Source organism: Canis aureus, chromosome 1, assembly GCF_053574225.1.
Source record: "Canis aureus isolate CA01 chromosome 1, VMU_Caureus_v.1.0, whole genome shotgun sequence".
NCBI classification, from domain to species: Eukaryota; Metazoa; Chordata; class Mammalia; order Carnivora; family Canidae; genus Canis; species Canis aureus.
Genome location: NC_135611.1, coordinates 88,994,418 through 89,018,144, shown reverse-complemented (window position 1 = coordinate 89,018,144; position 23,727 = coordinate 88,994,418). Strand labels below are relative to the sequence as shown.

At 48.5% G+C, this 23,727-nt stretch overlaps 1 protein-coding gene and 1 long non-coding RNA gene across 4 annotated transcripts in view; one reads left to right on the top strand and one right to left on the bottom strand.

Annotated features, from left to right (window-relative positions):
- The first annotated feature begins 414 nt into the window (after nt 1-414).
- FXN (frataxin) lies at nt 415-23,656 on the top strand. Of its 2 annotated transcripts, XM_077907851.1 has the most exons (6): nt 415-597; nt 7,683-7,780; nt 11,131-11,251; nt 18,710-18,807; nt 21,133-21,189; nt 23,029-23,234. In XM_077907851.1, exons 1-5 carry the CDS (start codon nt 430-432, stop codon nt 21,170-21,172), a joined length of 525 nt encoding a protein of 174 aa, XP_077763977.1. In that variant the 5' UTR covers nt 415-429; the 3' UTR covers nt 21,173-21,189; nt 23,029-23,234. The 2 variants fall into 2 exon arrangements, with proteins under 2 accessions (XP_077763977.1, XP_077763966.1); XM_077907840.1 differs by lacking the exon at nt 21,133-21,189 and having other exon boundaries at nt 23,029-23,656.
- The window catches only part of LOC144319576 (uncharacterized), a 42,835-nt gene continuing 36,571 nt past the window's right edge, over nt 17,464-23,727 (bottom strand). For both annotated transcript variants that reach the window (XR_013385371.1, XR_013385370.1), the window contains exon 4: nt 17,464-19,030. This is a non-coding gene — a long non-coding RNA (uncharacterized LOC144319576). The remainder of the gene's footprint in view (nt 19,031-23,727) is intronic.

Here is a 23,727-nt window from a genome sequence, read left to right as displayed (position 1 = left end):
ACCGGGCAATCCCTCTGCAGTGTGCAGGTCCCAAGGGCTCCAACCTCGCACAGCCAAGCGGGTTCAAGGCCTGCGCCGCGTCCAGGTCCCAGCAAGGCTGCAGCTCGCAAACCCTTCCTGGCTAGAACCCTGCAGCCGTGGGTCGCCAGGCCCAAGGCTCCGAGGACCGAGGGCCGTGGTCACGCCTTCGCCTGTTGCCGGGGGCAAGCCCTGTGCTTTGCACGCAGCGCGCTCTCCCTCTGTCAAATACGGAGGCCGTGCAAGGCGGGGAAGCGCTTCCCGGGTCCACCCCGGGCCCGTCCCGCAGCCCGCAGCCCGCAGCCCGCCGGAGCGCCGAGCCCCACCGCGCCGCCTGCCGCCCGTAGCCAGCAGGTGTCGCCGCGGCGTCCCCGGAGCCGGAGGGCGGAGCGGCCGCAGACCGCGAGGAGCATGTGGACGCTCGGGCGCCGCGCCGCCGCCGGCCTCCTGCCCCGCTCGGCACCCCCGGGCTCAGCCGCGGCCGGCGCGGGGACCCGGGGGCCCACGAGGGCCGCCCCGCTCCACGGCGGCCGGGGGCTGCGCGTCGGGACAGGAGCGGCCCGCGGGCCCAGCCACGCCGTGAGTACCGCGCCGCGCAGCCGACCGGGCCGCAGGCGGGCGGAGGAGGCCGCGCACGCTGGGACGCTGCGGGCACGCGCGCTCACGGGGCTCCGGCGGCGCCGCGGCCCGGGGACGCGCTCTGCGGGCGGGGGCGCGCTCTGCCGGCCGGGCATGCGCTCTGCCCGCGGGAGACGCGCTCTGCCGGCCGGGCATGCGCTCTGCGGCCGGGGACGCGCTCTGCCGGTCGGGCATGCGCTCTGCTCGCGGGAGACGCGCTCTGCCAGCCGGGCATGCGCTCTGCCGGTCAGGCATGCGCTCTGCCGGTCGGGCATGCGCTCTGCGGGCGGGAACGCGCTCTCCTGGCCGGGCGTGCGCTCTGCCGGTCAGGCATGCGCTCTGCGGCCGGGGACGCGCTCTGCCGGTCGGGCATGCGCTCTGCCCGCTGAGGACGCGCTCTGCCAGCCGGGCATGTGCTCTGCGGCCGGGGACGCGCTCTGCCGGTCAGGCATGCGCTCTGCCGGTCGGGCATACGCTCTGCCCGCGGGGGACGCGCTCTGCCAGCCGGGCATGTGCTCTGCGGCCGGGGACGCGCTCTGCCGGTCAGGCATGCGCTCTGCCCGCGGGGGACGCGCTCTGCGGGCGGGGACGCGCTCTGCGGGCGGCGGGCGGCGGGGGAGCGCGCTGCCCTCTCCGCGGGGTGCCCGGCCGCGCAGCCCGCCTCCTGGTGCCCGGGGTCACGTTTGCACCGGCCTCTGCTTTCCGGTGCGAAAGGGCAGTGCACTGCCACGGCGGGGGACACGCAGCGCGGAGGCCCGGCACCCGCCCGACCGCCCACGGAGGGAAGGTGGCGGGGGACCCGCTCCCGGGGGGCCGTGGTGGTCGCCCAGCTCGCCGCCTCCCTCTGCCAGAACTAAGGTTTAAGTGCTACTATATACGGTACTGGGTACTGCACCACACATGTGTATGGCAGATGAGCCTAGCATCTGCGTAAATATATGTAAATAGACTGAAACAGCACACATACCAACAAAGCAGTGTGTAGTAGTGTGTGTTTATAACTCTAGAGCAATGTGTTCAAGAATGTGCTTTTATGAACGAAAAGCTTCCTTGGAGCCAGGTGGAACTACCAAGGCCCTGGAGCGCAGTAGGTAGCGCAGCAAAGCTTTTGGAATAGGACCCGGCCTGGCTGGGTTCTGCAGAGCTCTGCGACCCCGGGGACCACCCCTCCCAGAGGCCTGGCTTCCTTTTCGGTCTAGAGATGAAAGGATGAGGAACGTTCATCCTGCCGAGCTGGGGTGAGGATCCAGTTGGCTGAACGTGATAATAAAGTCTTCAGCTCTGGGAGTTAATTCTCTTTCCTTCCCTTGGGGATGCAGTGAAGCATCTGACCCAGGCAATCCCAAGACCTGAGAGGAGGCAGCCCAAGGAGTGGCTGTGGAGTGAGGAAGACTCAGCGGGGTAGACGGGATGTGTAACCCGGCTTGGAGGTGGCGCTTGGAGGTGGCAAGAGAGCAGCATCCTAAAAGGGGGACCTGCCTGGGCCGGGTAGGCAGGTGGACAGTAGCTGAGTGGCAGGGTGGACCCTGCGTGGTGAGGAAGGCAGGTGAAGTCCAGCCCAAATTGCCTGTGGAGCTCTGGAATTGGGACTTTAGACTTAAACTTCCCACGGCCCTGTTATTTGACCGTGTGTGAAGAAAAGTTAGAATTGGTTGCCAACACTCAAAGTTGGGACCTTTGATACTGGATCTTGCAGCTTCTCCAGAAAAATAGGCAGTTGTGACCATGCTGGTTCCACGATGTCCCAGTGCGGAACACAGACATTTATTACCCTTCTCCTGGGCTGTTCTGTGCTGTTCCCACCTGGAGCTGCCCTGGCTTGCACTTCGACCCCTGTGGGCCATGGATTGGCAGCAGTTTTTAATTTAGGACAGTGACAAGATATGGCATGGTCTCTTGGATGGTACCTAGTGGCTGTTGAGGGCTGTTGACTCAGAAGCATGCCCAGCTTAGAGCTGCCACGCAGCGGGTGGGCACTGGACACACATTGGGATTAGGAGTCTTGGGAGGTTGGGAGATAGTAATCAACCTGAATCACCCCACTGGGCCTCCTCTACCATGTAAATTAATTGAGTTTGTTGAGCTTGTCTGTAACACAAGTTCGCTTACACATCTCCAATACTTGCGGAGTTGGGTGGATGACGATGGCAACTGGGATCACCTTGTTTAATTTGTTTTAAGGCCTGAACTGTCCTCAGGCTGACTCCTAACGTCTCTGCGCGCCAGAACTCACCAGGACCTGAGTTCAGTGGGTGGGCCTCTTCCCCATCCTTATTTTCTCTATTCCCTATCCTACTTCTACAGCACCGTGCAAAAGAAATAGAATGGGAGGTGCGTGTGTAATTCTAAATTTTCTAGTAGCTACATTACGTTGACAGAATATAAAAAAGCAGGTGAAATTAATTTCGATACCACAGTGGGACACCTGGCTGGCTCAGTTGATAGAGTATATGACTCTCCATCCCAGGGTCATTAGTTCAAGCCCCATGTTGGGCCTAGAGGTTAGTTTTAAAAAAAGATTCCAACACTACATTTATGTAATCTCGTTTTTCAAAATATTATCATCTCAACATTCTGGGTTCTCAGTAGAACCCAGAATCTACAGAAATGCTTTCCTTCTAAGTGTGCAACTCTGTGGCCCAGGGAGGCATCTGGTTCTATCAGGCACTGATCCTCAAACTTTCCCTGGTGCACTGGAGGTAGCTCCAAGGAGAGATTGCCACATGTTGCCATCTGTTACATAACTCCATGAGCTGCTGCTGCAGCCATGTCTGCACACCTCGGAATGTTTGCAGACACCTGTGAATTTTTGTAGAGGAACAAGATCATCCCTATGACCCATGGTCTTTTGGCCTCAGGCCTGGCAAGCAGGTTATGACCTAATTCACTTTAAAAAATTTTTTTTAATTTTTATTTATTTATGATAGTCACAGAGAGAGAGAGAGAGAGAGAGAGAGAGGCAGAGACACAGGCAGAGGGAGAAGCAGGCTCCATGCAGGGAGCCCGACATGGGATTCGATCCCGGGTCTCCAGGATCGCGCCCTGGGCCAAAGGCAGGCGCTAAACCGCTGCGCCACCCAGGGATCCCACCTAATTCACTTTAAATTCATTTTTATTGTCTTCCACAGACAATGTACATGAATTTATACATAAATATGTGTATGTAAAATATGTGTCCTGTTTAAAGATTAATAACTGCCACATTCTCACCACTAGATTAAGAGACCGAATATTAGTTGTTCCTCGGAAGGCTCTGGGGCTCTCCTCATTACGACCAGGCCTCCCTGAGAGGAATCTGCTCTCCTGACTTGTCAGGCATTCCCCTCTTTCCTTAGAGTTGCACCCCGATATATGTCTCCGTAAACCATGCACTGTGATGCAAAAAAACAAAACAAAACATGCTGCATTTATTCTGCTGTGACTTTTTCCTTGTGTTCAGCATTGTTTTTGAGGTTCATTGACACTGACGCAGTGTGTCACTTAACTCATTTTCTCTGCTGGATAGTATCCCATTGGGTGAGCACGTCATACTCTATCCAGTGTCCTGGTGGCATCCATGTGATTTGCCCATGGTGCTGCTGTCACGGTGGTGCTGCTGTGGGGCCTTCCTGGGCGTGGACAAAGGCCCTTTGTGGCTGAATCCTCAGAATGGCATTGCCAGGCAAGGGACCAGGAAATACTCAACTCATTTGATGCCGAGAGTGGTTGTACTGGTTCATCCCCCCTGGAAGCGGGTGAGAACTGACTTCCAGCGTTGTGCTTTGCCGAGGCGACCCCTTTTGGGGTGAGGGCTGGCCTCCCTGCTGGCCACCCAGGCCAGGCCTCCCCAGGGTGGACCTCAGTTGAGTCATGCAGTTCCAAGGCTGGGGCCTGAGAGGGTAGGCCTAGAACCATCTCATATTTCCTCAGATGCCTCCCATGAGCCAGCCCGGTGCTGAGCCCCCAGACTGATTGAACCCTGAAGACTCAAGCTGGGCAAACCCATCACAGAGTGATCATCCAAGAGCCCCGGGTGGCTTGGAAGCAGGAGGGGTGGCTGCTGGGTGGCTTCAGGGGGAGCACTCATAATACAGCCCTCCCCACTGCGAATCCCATCTGTCGCCCACTAGCAGAGTGGGGCAGCTTCTCCCGTGGGCAGGGGCTGGATTTTGCCTCTGATCTCCTGCCTCTCTACACCTTTGTTGACATGCTCCAACACCGAAACTGACTGATCACCCTCCAGCCCTGTATTTAGGGTATTCGTCTCCTCCTGTCTAATGCTCATCACCAGTCCATATGGCAGGTACTGTGATCCCTGCCTTCAGGGGTTCTGAAAGGTTAAGCAGGTACCCAGGGAATGTGAGCTTGGGAAGAACCGGTAAGAGACCAGCAAGGAGTCTTCGGCAGCAGTTCCTTTGATGATTAGAAACAGACAAATACAGGGACGCCTGGATGGCTCAGTGGTTGAGTATCTGCCATCGGCTCAGGTCATGATCCTGGGGTCCTGGGATTGAGTCCCACATCGGGTTCCCCGCAAAGCCTGCTTCTCCCTCTGCCTGTGTCTCTACCTCTCTCTCTCTCTCTCTGTGTTTCTTATGAATAAATAAATTAAATTAAAAAAACAAACAGCCAAATATAAATGTCTGTTTCTGGCTGTGAGTAACTTGCATTACAGCAAACTTTGCACCCAGAACAGCCATCCAAGATATCAAAGTCAAAAGCAAAAATGAAATGGGAAAAGGCTGAAGCAAAGGTGTCAGACTGCAACAGCTAGAATTTGAGAGGCCAGGCTCCTGGAGAAAAGGGAAACTCTGAGCTCCCAGTTCTCGAACTTCCCTTACATGTCCACAATCCTGTACGATTCCCAGCTGTGTGATTCTTTCCACTGTGGCCCAGACCCTGGAGCCAGATGGTGTGGGTTCAAATCCCGGCTCCTCCACTTTGTATCTGTGTGCTTGTGTGACTTTGCTCAGTTTTCTCATCCGTAAAATACAAATATGGTCTATCCTTGTGTTTCACGGATCCTGTACTTCTGAATTCACCTGCTCAGTAAAATTTATCTGTAACTCCAAAAATCACTACCTAGGGTGGATTTTGTGGTCACTCTGGGACACGCAGAGAGCAGCAAAAACTTAGACTTGGCCCCACACTTGCCTGTTCCCACTGAGGTCAAACAAGATGACACTCTGCCTTCTTGCCTCAGTGCCCACACTGTCATCAAGTGTCCTTTTCACCACCTACATAGTGGTACATTGTTTGCATTTTTGTGGTTTTCGTTGGTTATTTCACTATTCGTTTTTATTTTTGTTTTAAGATTTTATTTAATTTATTAAAGAGAGAGAGAGAGAGAACACAAGCAGAGGAGAGGGAGAAGCAGGCTCCTCGCCGAGCAGGGAGCCTGACTGGGGCTGGATCCCAGGACCCTGAGACCACAAACCCAGCCAAAGGCAGATGCTTCACCGACTGAGCCAGCCAGGCACCCCTGATTTCACTATTTGAAATGGCCCCAAACATGGTGCTTGTGATTCAACAATATGTATCAAACCAGGGCTCTTTAAACAAAAATGCATGCAAACAAGGTTATGTATGGGTCAGCTGGTCACATGAGCCTGAAGCCGGCAGGAAGCTAAGCCTGTATCTGCCCTAGCAGCATCTCGCTAACCTTGTGTTCATGGTGACCTTATAGAACAAACTATTGCGGGGCAGCCCGGGTGGCTCAGCGGTTTAGCGCCGCCTTCAGCCCAGGGTATGATCCTAGAGACCCGGGATCGGGTCCCACGTCGGGCTCCCTGCATGAAGCCTGCTTCTCTCTCTGCTTGTGTCTCTGCCTCTCTCTCTCTCTCTGTGTCTCTCATGAATAAATAAATAAATAAAATTAAGAAAAAAGCAACATATTTTTTATTTATTTTTTATTTTTTGCATTTTTTTAAAGCAACATATTTTAAATAAATAATAAAATCACAGCCTCTGTGCTCTGCACCCCCCCTCCCATTTCTCCCTTTTCTGCTCATTTCTCAGCCCCTTGCCCTCTGCCTTCTCCTTCCTCAGCTTGCCAAGGGCACCAATAGCTCAAGAGTACGGCCTCTGAGCCCTGCTCCAAAGTGACCTTCAGAGAAGGTAAATCTTACCACCAACCACCTCAAGCTCTCGGATGCCTTCCCAGGTTGATGTCCAGCTGAGTGCCATCACAAGGCCCTGTGGCCATCTCTCCATCCTCTCCCCTGCCACCTCCACTCTCATGAACCACTTTTCTCTCCTTTTACAGGCTCTGTCCTCTCCCACACTGGGGCAGATCCCTCAGCCAGGGTCCCCTCGGTGTTTGTCACCATCCTCTGGTTATGGCATCTGTCTCACCAGCTGGTCCATAGGGCTGCTGGCCCCAGAGACAAGTGCCTGGATGCTCAGCAGTTATGTATTGGAAGAAATCAACAGGTCACATTCATTATCTCCTGCAGATCATGTTAATGAGACCTGTCCATCTGCAGTCCGATCCTCTCTTCTGTCTGCCAATGTTGTTGCTTCTATTAGTCAGATCCCGGGAGCTTTGCTGATGCTCCCTGGCCTTGCTTGTGCTGATCACTACATAACTCGAACAGCCTGGAGCAGTGCTGCCCATGGAGCTTCCTGTGATGGTGACCGTCCTACATGCCACTAGCCACAGGAGGCCACAGGACACTTGAAACATGGCCTTCCAGAACATAGAAGTCCTGGAAGTGGCACTTGCCCCCTCACTCAAATTTTAGCGGGAGGTGACAGGAAAGAACTTCTTAAATTTCATGTCAATAAATTTAAACTTAAATAGTAGCCTGTAGCTCTGGGCTATTACACTGGACAGCACAGGCTTGGAGAGAGCCAGAGCAAACTCCAGGTAATGCATTACAAGGTAAAAACATTCCAGAAGTACTGGGGGGGGGGGGGGGGATTTAGCCTGGTTTATTCTCAAATGCACAAGTAGTGAAATCTAAACCTTGCGTTCACAGACTGTAATACACTGAAAAATGATAATATTCTTCACAGACTGTAATACACTGAAAAATGATAATGTTCTTCTCAACTTTGGCTTTTAGAATTTGAGCCTCCACCACCTCAATCGGCTTGTGAATGTCAAAAAGCAGAGTGTCTGTTTGATGAATATGAGGACAGTGGGAACTGTGAGCAGCCCTGGGTAAGATAAAGCACCTTCCACATCAGAGAGCCCTTCCCCCTCCTCCCTCCTTCTCTCCCTCAATACATAACGTGTGCATAGCTGCTCATACTTCTATTATATTTTTAATTTTTTTCCTTTTCTGGGACGCCTGAGTGGCTTAGTGGCTGAGCATCTGCCTTTAACAGTGTGATCCCGGGTTCCTAGGATTGAATCCTGCATCAGGCTCCCTGCATGGAGCCTGCTTCTCCCTCTGCCTATGTCTCTGCCTCTCTGTGTGTGTGTCTCTCGTGTATAAATAAATAAAATCTTTAAGAAATAAAAATTAAAAATAAAAATAAGTAATATAAAATATGTTTTTCCTTTTCTCTTACCAGTTTAAAAAAAAAGCCCATCGCACCCAAACCTGTTTTCTCCCTTAGCAGCAGCACTCATAAGCATCTTTCCATATCACCAACTACCTACCACATTGCTTTATTATTCTTTTTAGGTAGCTCCACCCGCAGTGTGAAGCCCAACATGGGGTTGAAATCACAACCCTGAGATCAACACCTGAGCTGAAATCAGGAGTCAGATACTTAACCAACCAAGCCATGCGGGCACCCTTCTACTACATTATTTTTAATGAAATATTATTAAAAGTTATGGATGCACCACAGTTCATTTAACCTATCCCCTATTGCTGGACATTTAGGTTGTTTCCAGAGTTCTATTATTATTCTCTCTGGTGACTTAGCAGTTAGTGTAGGCAAAGACTCTATAACGAGGAGACCCAGAACTGTAATGGCTCAGGCTGGGAGTGGTTCGTGTCCTCATGGTCAAACAGTCCAGGGTGGGCATGCCTCTATGAGTGAGTTAGGCAGCCGGGGTCCTTCCAACTTCCTATCACTTGTCAGTACCTTACTGTTGTCTGCACCTAGGAGCCCGGTGACCCTGCCCAGGTTCCAATCCACAGAAAGGGACCGGAGCATGGAAGTCCTGAAAGTGGCACTTGTCCCTCACTCAGATTTAGTGGGAAGAATTTGGTCATAGGACCCCAGCTAACTGCAGGGGATGCTGGGAATCTAGCCTCTTGGGTGCCCTGGAAGGATGTGGTGGGTTTGGTGCAAAGCTCCAGTCTGCTACAGTCTGCTCCCCACCGCCGATGTTTGCATGGCCCCTCCTCCCACACATAGACTCACACACACATTGGCCTCTAACCCCAAGGCTGCCACCACAGGCCCAGATGGTCCCTCATCCACCTCAAAGGCCAAGATTTCCAGGTGACATGAGGTCCTCTTTCTGGAGTAGCTTCTTTGACTTATACACACACGCACACACACACACACAAACACACACACCCGATGGAGAGGGGTTCTTCACTTCCTGGCCAACTCTTGATATTATCTGTCTCTTTCAGATATTGTCTGTCTCTTTTTAATCATTCTGGTGGTATCTCATTATGAATTTTTGAAAATTTTATTCATTTATTCGTGAGAGACACAGAGAGACAGGCAGAGACATAGGCAGAAGGAGAATCAGGCTCTCTTCCACTTCCAGATATGGAACTCCATCCCAGGACCGCTGGATCACGCCCTAAGCCAAAGGTGCCCCTCATTGTGATTTTTTAATGTGTGTTATCCTGAAGATTAACAAAGTTATACCTACCCCTTGTCATGTGTTCACTGGCCATTTAAATATCTTTTTATTTTCTTTGGTTTTTGTTTTTTTTTTTTTTTTTTTTGAGAGAGAGAGAGAGAGAGCACAAATTGGGGGGAGGGGCAGAGGGAAAGGAGACTCCCCACTGAGCAGGGAGCCTGACTTGGGGCTTGATCCCAGAATTCTGAGATCATGACCGACGGCAGACACTTAACTGACTGAGCCACCCAGGTGTCCCTGGATATCTCATTTGAAATGATATCTGTTTTAGTATTTTACCTTTTTCTATTGGGTTTTGTTTTTCCTATTGACTTGTAGTTCTTTATGTATTCTGGAAATAAGTCCCTTTTCAGATACATGTAATGCAAACATTTTCTCCCACATTGTTGTTGGCCCAACATAAATTTTAATAATAAAAACACAAGCAATGGAAATAAGCATAATGTCCAGCTGAAGAAGTCAGGTTGAATAAATCATATAAAATAAAATACCATGAAAGTCTGTATGTACTAATATGGAACAATTTCCAGGGTACATTAAATAAAAACTGTAAGGTGCTTCAATTTCTGTATTAAAAAGAATACAAAATTCCAGATGGATACAGAAGAGACTTATTTGTAGTTGACTGTGCATGCGGGCTGCTTACTTGAAAAGAAAGGGATTCTTCTGTAAAATTCTTTCATGCTGATTAAAATTTCTGTGTGCATGGTAGCTATTTTCCTTGAATTTTTTAAAGTTTAAGTAAAAACTGGATGTGTTGGAGTGCCTGGCTGGTTCAGTCAGTGAATCATGCGACTCTTGATCTTGGGGTCGTGAGTTCAAGCCCCACACTGGGCATAGTGCTTATTAAAAATAAATTAAGTAGCTTTGTGCGGTGGTCGGTCCGGCTGCTCTCGTGCCGTGGTGCTGTGGCGGCTCGATGCGGCGCCCACTCTCCTACACCGGGGCCCTGCTGGGGAGGGGACGGCAGCCTCGGGTTGAGCAGGATGAGCTGCCCTTACAGACTAGAGTTTCTGATGTGCCCGTGATGGCGCTTTTGGGAGCTGACCCATCCCAGGGCGGAGGGGGGCGTTAGGCTGCCGTCGCCCCCCCACCCCGCTGACCTTTGGTGTCCTCCCAGACCCCTGGTCCTCGCAGGCCGATCCGCAGCGCTACCAGGGTGCTTGAAGATTTCCGCCGCTGTTACCCTTGGTTCAAGCTTGATTATTCTGGAAGCCTACCTGGGGCGGTGCCCTTTCAAAGGTTAGGTACTAATCAGATACTGAAGGGCTGAAGTTTGTAATTCATCCTCTTGGATCAGTGCTATTGAAATGACTGTACCCTTGGAATGGCTCCTGCCACTCGAACCTGCAGTGCAGTCTGTGAAGAGTCACGTCCTTTTTCCTTGGCTGCTATGGGTTTTGTTCATGCAGAGGATGCCTCCTATCTGGTTGGTGTTGGGCAGATCCTAGGAACTTCCATCTAATTTCCCTGCATTAATCTATGCAAGCAGCTGTCAACTTACTGGAGGAAAGAAACTGCCCAGAAATTTTGAGATGCTTAAATACTTTTAGACCAATTAGATTTATTTAATATGAATACTTGTTTTTATTAAAAGGATTCCAATAAAATACTTTAAAATAAAAAAAAAAAAAAAAATTAAGTAAATAAATAAATGTGTGGGTTTTGACATTAATAAACTGGAGGAGTTTGGTAAATATGTGTTTTGGGCGGTTTTCGTGTTTTCCCTGCAGCTCTCTGGATGAGACCACTTATGAACGACTGGCAGAGACGACACTGGACTCCTTAGCAGAGTTCTTTGAAGACCTTGCAGACAAACCTTACACATTGGAAGACTATGATGTCTCTTTTGGGGTACCTCTCTGCTTATTTTCTTATGTCTGTTTCTTCTCTAAGAATTCTAGCTTATAAAACAAATGCAGAAATACATTTCCCCCTCCAGTGGAGTTACGCATCCAGCAGCAGGCAGTTACCGATAGGACCAAGAGACTGGAGTTTTATGTTCTCGCCCTATGACCTTGGGCAAGTCACAGCCTCTATGAGCCCCTGTTTCTGCTTAAAAATACCGGTTCTCAAACTCCCTCTTGGTGCCTGTGAAGGTAAATCAGGGAGGGACCAGGCATGTGTTTGTCTAGCAAGAGGACTCTCTTGCAGGCATGGGCAGCTCTGAACTAGGCCACTCCTTCTCCAGCCGGGTGTGCTCAGAGCACACAGACAGGGGTTCCTCTTCTGGGGGGTTCTGATTTGGCAGGTCAGGGTATATTCTCAGGAAGCATATTTTCTAAAAGCTCACCTGGGATTTTAACATACACCCTGGGTCCCACCCCTAGATAATTTTTATTTAGTTGGTCTGAGAATATGGCCCAGGCAGGGCAGGGGAGGTTTTTTAGTTTTTATTTTTATTTTTATTTATTTATTTATTTATTTATTTATTTATTTATTTATTTATGTATTTATTTATTTATTTATGTATTTATTTTGGTTTTTTAGTTTTTATAATCAGTCCTCGGATGATCCTAAACGCAGGTGGCGGCAGGCGGATCCCTGAAGCCAAGGGAGTGCTGCTCTACATCGACTGGCCACCGGGTGGCAGCCCCGAGTCGGGGTGCACCTTTGCCTTTAGCATGCTGTTCCGGCTGCAGGGAGGGCTCCTTTTCTGGCAGGAGAAAATCCCCACCGAGGTTAATCCTCTCGAGAGCAATTAATTAATAGTCAGAAATGTTATGAAGTGGAATTATTTTGGACAACCAGCTGTCGGGCTAACGTGATAGGAACAGTGTGGGATATTATTACTGGGGAAGCCCTTGGGCAGAGAAGGGACTCCCTCCGATGGAGCAGGGAGCAGAATCTGGAGGATTTCCAGACTAGTGGCAAGGACAGTGAGGGACTTGGAGGTCAAATTCAGGCGATGGGGCAAATAAGGACTGGCTGCCTTCCAGGTGGATTAGGTGACTGTGGTGAGCATCGCCCAGGCAGGGTGCTGTAAGTGCTTACACAGACAGCCTTGGAAGGCAAGCTGCTGGGAGACCATTACTAACTGGCCTCCCCAGGTTGACTGTGGGATGAGGGAGCTGGGGGCGGTTACAGGGCTCTTCTCCCCCAGCCTCCCTACCAGGGGCTGGCTGTACTTCTAGGGAAACCCGGTCTCTGGCTAAACTCGGCCATACATGCAAACATTCATTAACATGCCACAAAAGCAGCCACACCGCCCATTCTTCTAAGATTAGTGAGAATACTTAGTGACTCAAGTATTTTGCATGAATGTTTCATTAGTAGTGAATGTGCCAGTGTTCTAACAGCTGGATTCTGTGTACCTCCCCAAATCAAGGAGCAAAGGCTCCTGCTCAGGGGCGCCTGGGTGGTTCAGTTGGTTGAGTGGCTGACTCTTGATTTCAGCTCAGGGTCCTGGGAGTGAGCAGCAGTGTCAGGCTCTGTGCTCAGCGGGGAGTCTGCTTCTCCCTCTGTCTCTGCTCCCCCTCCCGCAATTCTCTCTCTCTAACAAATAAATAAATCTTAAAAAAAAAAAAAAAAAAAAAAAAGACCCTACCCAGTGGTAGGTCACAGGACCCTACCTGAATCCTACCTGCAGAGTATCTCTCTGAAGAGGGACCCAGCTGCTGGGCTTTCCAGATTCTGTAACCCATTCCTGCAAAGGGAAGAGACACCTGTGTTTTTCTAGCCAGTCCATATATCTAAGTATCGTTCTCCTCACCAGGGAAAAATTATTTCTAACAAATCATTTACTAATTAGGAAATTCTCTAGTACACACATAGAAACTAAAGTATACAGTAGCTGGCTCTTTTGTTGAGACTTCTGATTGAGAACTTTGAAATGCTATCTACCCTGGGGTGTGAACTCCTGATTTGAGTCTCTCAGGTATTAGCCGACATATATTTCACATATAAATCTATTGAAACTACATTATAGGCAGTAGAATACCTGTATCACTCTTATTTGAGCTCTGTTGGGGTGTAATCTTTCCCTGTCCCCAGGGTCCAGTTGGGCATTGTCTCCTCTGGGAAGTCCTCCTAGATGCTCCAGGCAGATACCACGCTTATTCCCTTGCCCTGCACCCTGAAGATGACTCTGTAGAGCACGAATCACTCTGTGTTGTCTCTACTTACATATCAGCTCCCATGGTGAGACTGAGTTCCTTGGCAGCCAAGACACTGTCCATTCTTGGTATCCCAATGCCTGAACCATTGCCAAGTACATGATAGAGACTTAATGTTGATTCCATTCACAAATGAAATGGGCCCACGTGCTTTTCCAAAACATACTTTCCCTGATGCCACTCAGCATCATAGACGTTTTAGCAACTTGCTCCTGGCAAAGTAGACAAATGAAAGCAGTAATCCAGAGAGACCCGAGAGCACATTTGTTCTGTTTGCTCCCTGTGGAGTGAGAAATGTGAGCAGCATCTTGGCTGTCCTGTTTTCTTGTCAGTGGAGTAGATCATCTGGGGTGTGGGTGTCTGGGTCCAGGCCTCACTCCCCACTGGCCCTGCCATTAGAGGGGACTGCCCACCACAGCAGAATGCACCTCCTGTCACTAGGCATCCATAAGTCTGCTGCACTTGACCAGCAAAATCTGACCAGGGCTGTAAGAAGCACCATGCTGTCGGAGGGGTTACTTCCAAGCCACCTTCCTTCTTCCCCCTGGTGGAGCCCTGGGCTCTTTGACATTTTAATGAGAATTTGTTTGGTGTCATGTTCTTTACTCACTAAGCTGTTGGCATATCAGTGCCATACAGCAGAGGTTTCTTGACCTTTCCTGGAGCTTCTCCCGAGAGAAACGTACCCATATACCTGTGAGTACAATCTCAGCTTCAGGGCAGGGCAGCTTGCAGACCCCTGGAGACCATCTCTGGGTGGGTGCCAGCTTACCGACACTTGCTCAGAGGCAGCATTTCTTCTGGGTATGGAGACAAAGCATCTAGCTCTCCATCCTGGATTTGTATTTTCTTTCCAAGAGCCCCCTAAGTGAATTATCCTAACTTCTGTGAGTGGCAGTTTCTTCAGCGGGGAAGTGGGTGACATCCCTCTACTTCACGGGATTTACATTAGGATTGAACTTTAAAAGTGCCTTGCATTCATTATTCTTATTCCTTAAGAGGGGTATCTTTTTTTGAAGTGTGGGAAGCCACATATACCTGAAATTGCCCACATCAACACTGCCATCTCCTATGTGTCTATATCCACACAATGAGCTAGTGACAACAGAAATGCCTCCTTTTGCTCCCATGTGTGTAGGGCTGATGTTGACTAGCGGGAATAAGCCTCCACCAGCTGCAGATGGGGGGCTATTGTGACTGGTTAGTGACCCCCACCAGAAGCTGCTAAGTATTTTGACTCTCCCCCACGTCCCCACCCTCCTCTGCATTCAAGTCTGCCCACAAGCCCAGAATAATCTGAGTGTCCCTTATGGAATAATACTAATGAACAAAAGGCCCTCTTCATCTGGGCCACTTACAGACAGTTCCAAAAGGATCAAGAACTCCTGGTGAACCAGTAGGCAGCTAATTTCCTTCCCCTCCTTCCTCCACTTGCTAGTTTCCTCTGGAAAGAGCCTCTGGCTCCAGGGGAAAAAATAATGACACGCAATGAACAGCAGAGGGGTTGGCTGAGGATTGAGACTTTCTGCCTTGTGTAACAGCACCCTTAACTTCGCACGTTTATCAGCATCCCTGGTCACTGTTCTTTCCTCCACAAATATATTTTTGCATCCGTCCAGTATTCTGCACTAAGAACCAATGCCAACAAGCAGGCCGCTCAGATGCAGGTGCGGGGAGGAAGGTCGAGGGGCCGTGGGGGCCACGCACAGGCCCTGGTCCCAGCTGCCGGGTGTCAGGCTGACCGTGCCGGGGGTGCCTCAGCTGGGGTCATGGTCTTGGTTGGGGAGGGGTGCTGCAGAGAAGGAGCCGGGTGGAGGAGACCGCTTGAGGTCTGCATGGCTAGGAGAAACCTCACGGCTGCTTTATTAATAAGCTCTTTGTGAATGAGAGGCCAGTCCCCTGGAATCATTCCAGAAGATTTTGAGTTGGAAAGAGTTGATTTTGGCTTTCAGCAGTTGGATGTGCCATCCCTGGTTTGGTCTGTTCTAAGGGGTGACAGTGAGCAGGAGCGCATACAACCCCTGAGCGCCTGCACCCCTCCATCCCTGCCCTGAGTCTCTGGACTCTATGTTGTCCCGAGGAAGGCCGCAGGGTTGATGAGACTCAGAGTGGCCCTCTGTGCTCTCCACTACGCCCTCACCTCCCCAATGTGGGGGGCAAGGCGTGGTGGAGCACCCAAGGACCACAAATAGGTCAAACTGCAAACAATTCTGTCTCGATCCCCTGAGCCTGCTGCCTCATGGAAAAATAAGCTATGAAAGTATGTATTTGGAGGAGGAAGGAATGGGGAGTGGCTGATGAAGGGTGTGGGGTTTCTCTTTGGGGTGGTGGAAATAGTTGAGAATTAGTGGTATTTGCACACTTTGTGAAAACACTTTGTGGAATACTAAAAACTGTTGAATTATGCAATTTTAAGATACTTTTTCTTTTCTTTTTTTTAAGCAGGCAGAAGGGCAGAGGAAAAGGGGCAGAGAGAATTGCAAGCAGGCTCTATCCCACCACCTTGAGATCATGACTTGAGATGAATTCAAGAGTCAGACTCTTGGGACACCAGGGTGCTCAGCGGTTGAGCATCTGCCTTCGGCTCAGGTCGTGATCCTGGGGTCCTGGGATCCAGTCCTACGTCAGGCTCCCTGCGGGGAGCCTGATTCTCCCTCTGCCTGTCTATGCCCCTCTCTCTGTGTCTCTCATGAATAAATAAATAAATAAATAAATCTTGAAAACAACAACAACAAAAAAAGTCAGACTCTTAACCGACTGAGTGCCCCAGGTGCCTCAAGACACTTTTAAGTAAATGAAAGGTGGTAGTCCTACCAAAATAGAAAAGGTGGGTTTCAAGAAAAATTTTTTCCGCAAACTTAATGGGGTGACTAGCTGGCTCAGTGAATGGAGCACGTGATTTCTGATCTCCAGGTGGTGAGTTTGAGTCCCACCCTGGGTGTAGAGAATACTAAAAAAATTAAACTTTAAAAATAAAAATAAAAAGCGAACTTATGTACACTGTGATCCTAGTCCTTTTCAGAAATGCATTTAAAAACTGGAAGCTTGGGGATCCCTGGGTGGCGCAGCGGTTTGGCGCCTGCCTTTGGCCCAGGGTGTGATCCTGGAGACCTGGGATCGAATCCCACGTCGGGCTCCCGGTGCATGGAGCCTGCTTCTCCCTCTGCCTGTGTCTCTGCCTCTCTCTCTCTCTCTCTCTCTGTGTGACTATGATAAATAAATAAAAAAAAAAAAAAAAAAAAAAAACTGGAAGCTTGGGGATCCCTGGGTGGCTTGGCGATTTAGCGCCTGCCTTTGGCCCAGGGCACGATCCTGGAGTCCCGGGATTGAATCCCGCGTCGAGTTCCTGGCGTGGAGCCTGCTTCTCCCCTGCCTGTGCCTCTGCCTCTCTTTCTCTCTCTATGTCTATCATGAATAAATAAATAAAATATTAAAAACAAAACAAAAACAAAACTGAAAGCTGGGACAGCCCGGGTGGCTCAGCAGTTTAGTGCCGCCTTCAGCCCAGGGCCTGATCCTGGAGACCCAGGATCAAGTCCCATGTTGGGCTCTCTGCATGGAGCCTGCTTCTCCCTCTGCCTGTGTCTCTGCCTCTCCCCTTCCCCACCCCGTGTCTCTAATAAATAAATAAAATTTAAATAAATAGATAGATAGATAAATAGAAATAAAAACCGGAAGCTGATAGCTGAGAGGGAACAGCTTGTATCGTTGGTTAATGGAATCAGGAGAGCTCTTCAGGTTATGGCAACATCAGCTTCTTTTAGACCCAAACAGATCTGGATTTAAGATTAGCTCTGCTGGTTACTAAGTATTCCTTATTACTCTGTCCCTGTTTCCCTCATCTGTAAAGCTGGGATAATGATTCCCACCTCTGATAGTTATGGTCACAGGGAATACAATCTTACACAAAGTGTCAGATACAGCGCTTGGCACAAAGTAGGTACTGGACAGTATTGGTTAATATTTTTATTGATTTCATTTTATTTATACTCTTGTATTTCTGATGTCTGTATAATTCCTCTTTGTTTCATTTTTCATCAGAAAAAAATGTTGTTAAAAGTATAATTCAGGGGCACTTGAGTGACTCAGTCGGTTGGGCATCTGCCTTCGGCTCAGGTTGTGATTCCAGGGTCCTGTGTTGGCCTCGGGGAACCTGTTTCTCCTTCTCCCTCTACCGTTCCCCTCGTGCTCTTTCTCTTTCTCTCTTATTCTTTCTCTCAAATAACATCTCTTTTAAAAAAAAAAGTGTAACCCAGTTGAGTCCTCCCTTGCCTATCAGTTACATTATGTATATCATATATATTATATGTTATTATTATCACACAAACCAAACACTAAGTGTTCTAAGAAATGTTCAGGGCCTCTTGATTGGAAAGGGGCTTAGAAGCCCACAGAAAAGCGGCCGTGTGTCTCCATGGGCTATGCCCGGGGTGGGGAACAGCCAGGGGCTGCCTTTTGCACACCAGCTCCAATAAAGGGACTGGGCAGTGTGGCTGCTTCTGTAATATTCTGAGCATTCTAAAGAAACCTCAGACCTTAAGAGTAAAGGGCTCCTTTGTTTAAAGAGTGTTTTCAAATTTAAATGAGCATTTATTGAGCAAAGATGGACCAACCAGTCTTTTAAAGAATTCAGGGCCCTTGAGAGCAGCTTGTGAGATGCGTGGGAAGGATCTGAAAACAAAAACTGTCTGGAGTGTCGGCCTTCTACCAGCAGAGCTGGTGCTATGGCTCTTCTAAGACCAGCAAAGCAGGTGGTTTGACTCCTTCCCTCGACTTTGCCTGTTTTCCTTGTTTGGGTAATGAACTTGTCCTGTCCCACCTTCGGGCTGACGTGGTACCCAGGTAGAGTTGGTGTCTGCATTTTTTTTAGCATCCTTTTGTGTGTTCCGATGGCCTTTGAGGGGACTAAGGCAGCAGGCAGGATGTGGAGGCTCCTCCTCAGGCAGGCCTCTGCTGCTTCCTCACCTGGAGACAGGAACACTGGGAGTCCCCGGGGAATGCGGGAGAGCACAGCCTGATTAATCAGAGTCTGAAAGCAGTGTGCTTCTGGCATGATCTGCTCCTCCTGAACACGAAAGACGCGTCTTCACGGGTGTGTTGTGTACTTGCCTGGGTGTCGAGATATGAAGCAATTGTGACAAAGTGGTAACTTTGCTTTGTTTTATTTTCCTCATGCTTTTGCCACCTGGTCCGCCAGAGTGGTGTTTTAACAGTTAAACTGGGTGGAGATCTAGGAACCTACGTGATCAACAAGCAGACCCCAAACAAGCAAATCTGGTTATCTTCACCATCCAGGTACGTCCGGACATCGGCACCCGTTGTTGTTCAGCTCCTGTGAGGTGTGGTGTTGTGGACTCTCTAAGAGGAGAGTGGCCTCGGGGCTGGGTGTCTGTGAGCGCACCTCTCCTGATGCTTCCTGCTCACCCCATCCTCGCAGGACAGTTTTAACTCTTCTTCTGTAGCTTCGGTCAGCCAGTGATCTGGCTGCTATAAGCAGGTATTGAGATATTGGCAAGATCTGAAACAAAAAGTTTATCACTTTTCAGAACCTGCCCTGGATAGTTTGTATTAAATCATTCATTGCCCTGCCTTTTTAAAAGCCACTTTTGGGGACACCTGGGTGGCTCAGCAGTTGAGTGTCTGCCTTTGGCTCAGGGCATGATACCAGGGTTCTGGGATTGAGTTCCGCATTGGGCTCCCCACAGGGAGCCTGCTTCTCCCTCTGCCTATATCTCTGCCTCTCTCTCTCCCTCTCTTCTTTCTCTCTCTCTCTCTCTCTCTCATGAATAAATAAATAAAATCTTTAAAAATAAAAAAGCCACTAAAAAAAAAAATAAATAAAATAAAATAAAATAAAAAAGCCACTTTTGATGCTGCAGCCTCAGAATGAGCTGCACTTTGCCTTCAAAGCAGGTTAAAGTTTGACCTTTAGCTTGTTTTCAGCATCTTGCCAAAGGTTGGTTGCATTCTCTCTGTGGAGGTGGGAGTGTGTCTTAAGCTGGGACTCTAGGGCATTGAATCCCTCCTGCCTTTTCCATCAATGTGCTTTCAGTGTAGTAGAAGAAAAGACTGTGTCGGAGGCCGCCTGCTCTGCATCTCAAGGCCTGAGTGTGCAGGGAGAGAGGGTCCCTGTCCATCTGCATCTATCTGGGTGGTTATAAGGGCTCTCAGGCCAGCCTTCCTGGGTCATTAGCACTTCCAAAGGCAACATACTGACTGTGCTTTGGGAAAGGTCCAAACATAACCAGCATGTAATTCTCTGACACCCCAATGGTATTTGCATTTAAAAAAAAAAAAATTATATGGGCACCTGGGTGGCTCAGTCAATTAAGCATCCAACTACTGATTTGGGCTCAGGTCATGATCTTGGGAGTAGGATCGAGCCCTGAGTAGGCTCCACCCATATCAGTCTGCTTGAGATCTCTCTCTCCTCCCTCTGTTCCTCCCCTGGCTCTCTCTTTCTCTCTCAAATAAATAAATCTAAAAAAAAAAAAAAAAATTATAACTCTTCTCCTGTCCCAACATTCATATCATTTTTTAGGCAGTTAACATCATACTCTTTATCATGCCATGTTATGTAATTATTTGTTCAAAATAAATAAGGTGTTATGCCTTCTTTGCCCTAGTCTCATCTAGGAAGCATGTTATAATTCAACAAACAATTCCAGAAATCACTCATTTCTAGCAAGGCCCTTATAGATTACATTGCTTTTTATTTTTTCATTTTTTTCTTAAGACTTTATTTATTCATAGAGACAGAGAGAGAGAGGCAGACACAGGCAGAGGGGGAAGCAGGCTCCATGTAGGGAGCCCGACATGGGACTCAATCCCGGGTCTCCAGGATCATGCCCTGGACTGAAGGTGGCGCTAAACCACTGAGCCATCCGGGCTGCCCTATTTTTTTTCATTTTTCAAAATATTTTTTAAATGTATTTATTTATGAGAGACAGAGACATAGAGGGAGAAGCAGGCTCCCTACAGGGAGCCTGATGTGGGACTCGATCCCAGGACCCCGGGATCACAACCTGAGCCAAAGGCAGACACTCAACCACTGAGCCACCCAGTTCTCCCTGTATTGCTTTTTAGACCCAGTTAACTTGAAATTAGGTGTTTTATCCTACGTGAGACAATTAGCCTGTTCTCTTTGGCCTCAAACAGTTGTCCCAATCCTAACCAAAACCATGCATGAGGACTGTACATTCTTACCCTTCACGTCTGGAGGAACCATATGAGAAACTGAGTGGATCTGTTCAAACCCAGCTGTCACCTTTGGAATTTGTGGCTATATAAATATGGGCAGGGCACAGGAACCATCTGTATGGCTCCACGAAAGGAATTCCCTCTGTGTTGTATCTGGAGGCCAAAAAAGTCTGTACCATGTTTGGACACACCTGCCAGCAATATGATCCTACCCCAGGCTTGTTTGATCTGTAATTCAAAATGGAAATATGGAAAGAAATTCTGTCAAGCAGACATTTACTATCACAGATACTGTGTTCCTTAAGAAAAAAAATTATTTTTCCACTCAACTTTTTATGTCCAAAAGAATCTTAAATGGGAATGCATTTCTGATATTTTGGGTGGTTGTTTTGTTTTATTTTGTTTTGTTTTAAATGACAGCTTTTCAGGTCCTGTGGAAACAGTGGTCTCTCCCAGCTAGCTTGCCATCCTGAGGAGGTAGGTTGTAGGGTGGGATAAAGCAGAGGTCTGGGTGGACACCTGGTTGGGAGCAGTGGAGGAGCCTGCAGGTTTCTCACCCTCTCCCTGGCATTTCGGCAGCAAATCTGAGTCCAAGGCCCAAGGAATGTTCTCTGTATTTGGTCCAGACTATCAGTTCTTTCTCTATGGCCTGGATCATTTGTATTTGACTGGTCGTGTGTATTAAACAAAGGCCCTAGTCCTTGGGGTTTGTCCCTATTATCTCCACGATTATGAACATGGTCAAACCCAAGCATTTGGTTGATAATACAGAAATCTTTGATGCTTTTTGTATAGTCCGCCAAGATGCTTCCCTTCTAAGCTTCCCTCTTCCCTGGCAAACTCCTTCCAGTCTTGACTTTGGGAAATCTCTCCCTGAGAATGCAGGTGGACCAGGCGCCCCTTCTTGTGAGCTCCCAGGGCTCCCTGCTCCATCTCCATCAAGGCATGCCTGTGCATCGTCACTGTCTGCTGGCAAGCCTGCCACTAGTCTGAGTAGAGGCAGAATTAACGGGCACTGTTGTGTACATCTGGAATGACCAGACATGTCAAAACCCTACTACATCCAGGTCCACACAAATAACTCTTCCCAGCATGAATGGATATACACTATTGTTCATTGAACGAGCTTGAGGTGGAGAAACTCTCAGTTTCATGGATTTAAAATATATTTGGGGGGGAGGGGGGGGGACGCCTAGTGGCTCAGTGGTGGAGCATCTGCCTTTGGCCCAGGGAGTGATCCTGGAGTCCCGGGATCAAGTCCCACATCAGGCTCCTTGCATGGAGCCTACTTCTCCCTCTGCCTATGTCTCTGCCTCTCTCTCTCGGTGTCTCTCATGAATAAATAAATAAAATCTTATAAAAAAATAAATAAAATAAAAAATATTTTTGAGAGTTGCCTGGGTGGCTCAGTCAGTTAAGTGTCTGTCTTCAGTTCAGGTCATGATCTCAGGGTCTTGGATTGGACTCCCTGCTCAACAGGGAACCTACTTCTTCTCCTTCTGCCCCTTGCCCCACTCATGCTCTCTCTTAAAAAAAAAAAAAAAAAGAACAAAAACACCATAATACCATATATATATGTATATATTATATATTTTACACATATGTATAGATTATATATGTGTATATTTTATATATATATATATAATAGTATAGGTGATCACCAGGAGCTGGGGAGAGGAGAGGGTGAGGTGCAGAAGTGTTTTGGTAGATAGAGGTAGTGGTTGCACATGCTATAAATGTACTAAAATCATAATAACAATAATACAGGTAAGGGAAAGTTTGTCAGTGGTACACTAATGGCTATAATTTTAAAACATTGCTCTGGGGGTACCCGGATGGCTCAGTGGTTGGGCATCTGCCTTTGGCTCAGGTCGTGACCCCACGGTACTGGGATTGAGTCCCACATTGGGCTCCCCGCAGGGAGCCTGCTTCTCCCTCTGCCTGTGTCTCTGCCTCTCTCTCTGTGTCTCTCATGAGTAAATAAATAAATCTTAAAACAAACAAATATAAAAACCACTGCTCTGACCTAGCAGGTATCATATGTGAGTTAGGAAAAGTGAAAGATCAGAATGTGATTTACAGAGACTCATCGATAGGGTTCAGATGTTTTCAGGTCTTAAGAATTGTTCTGTTGAATTGTTGCAGGGGATAAATTGTATATTTATTTTTAAATAGAAAGACCCTGAGACTAGAAGTCAAATGGATGCTTTGTGAAATGGACTTTCTGGAGCTTTCTTCCAGTCTGTGTCTGGATGGCAGCATTTCCTCCAAAGGGCTGTCCTCATGGACCTCCTATATATTTATTGTGTCTTGCAGTGGGCCCAAGCGCTACGACTGGACTGGGAAGAACTGGGTGTACTCCCATGACGGTGTGTCCCTCCACGAGCTGCTGGCCACAGAGCTGACTAAAGCCTTCAAAATCAAACTGGACTTATCTTCTCTGGCCTATTCTGGAAAAGGCACTTGAGGCCCAGCTTTGTTCCAAAGACCTTAAAAGCTAAAAAGCCAAGACCCCAGCTTCATCCTGCAGCTGAGTATCTGTTTTTTTCCATTCCTGCTTTTGAGGACAGTTGTGGCATGTGACGGCTCTGTGAAAAGAGTGTGTTGCCTCCCACTGTCCCCCAAATTTGGATTTTTAATTTCTATAGTTTCGGGGGGAGGGGGTCTTTGTGTTTTTGTTTTGTTTTGTTTTGTTTTTGTTTTTTTGTTTTTAGGATTTGTTGTCTGGTTTCTTTCTTCCCAGGATATCTCTTCTTTTTCTCATGCCCATATATGCATACATTTATATATAACCTTACAACAAAGAAAAATAAGAAGGAAAAATGACTTGATTTCACTATTCCTACTTTAAAGGATTTAACTGCCTAAAACCATGTGAAGAGCGGCTGGCCCCACCTCCCTCTTCAGTCCCCAAAGACTCATTAAAGAGTTGCCTATAAATGTTGCCACGCCTCTTGAAAATGTCAACATTCCTAAGCCCATTAGTAGGAAAGTGTCAGTGACATTCAGGAATTC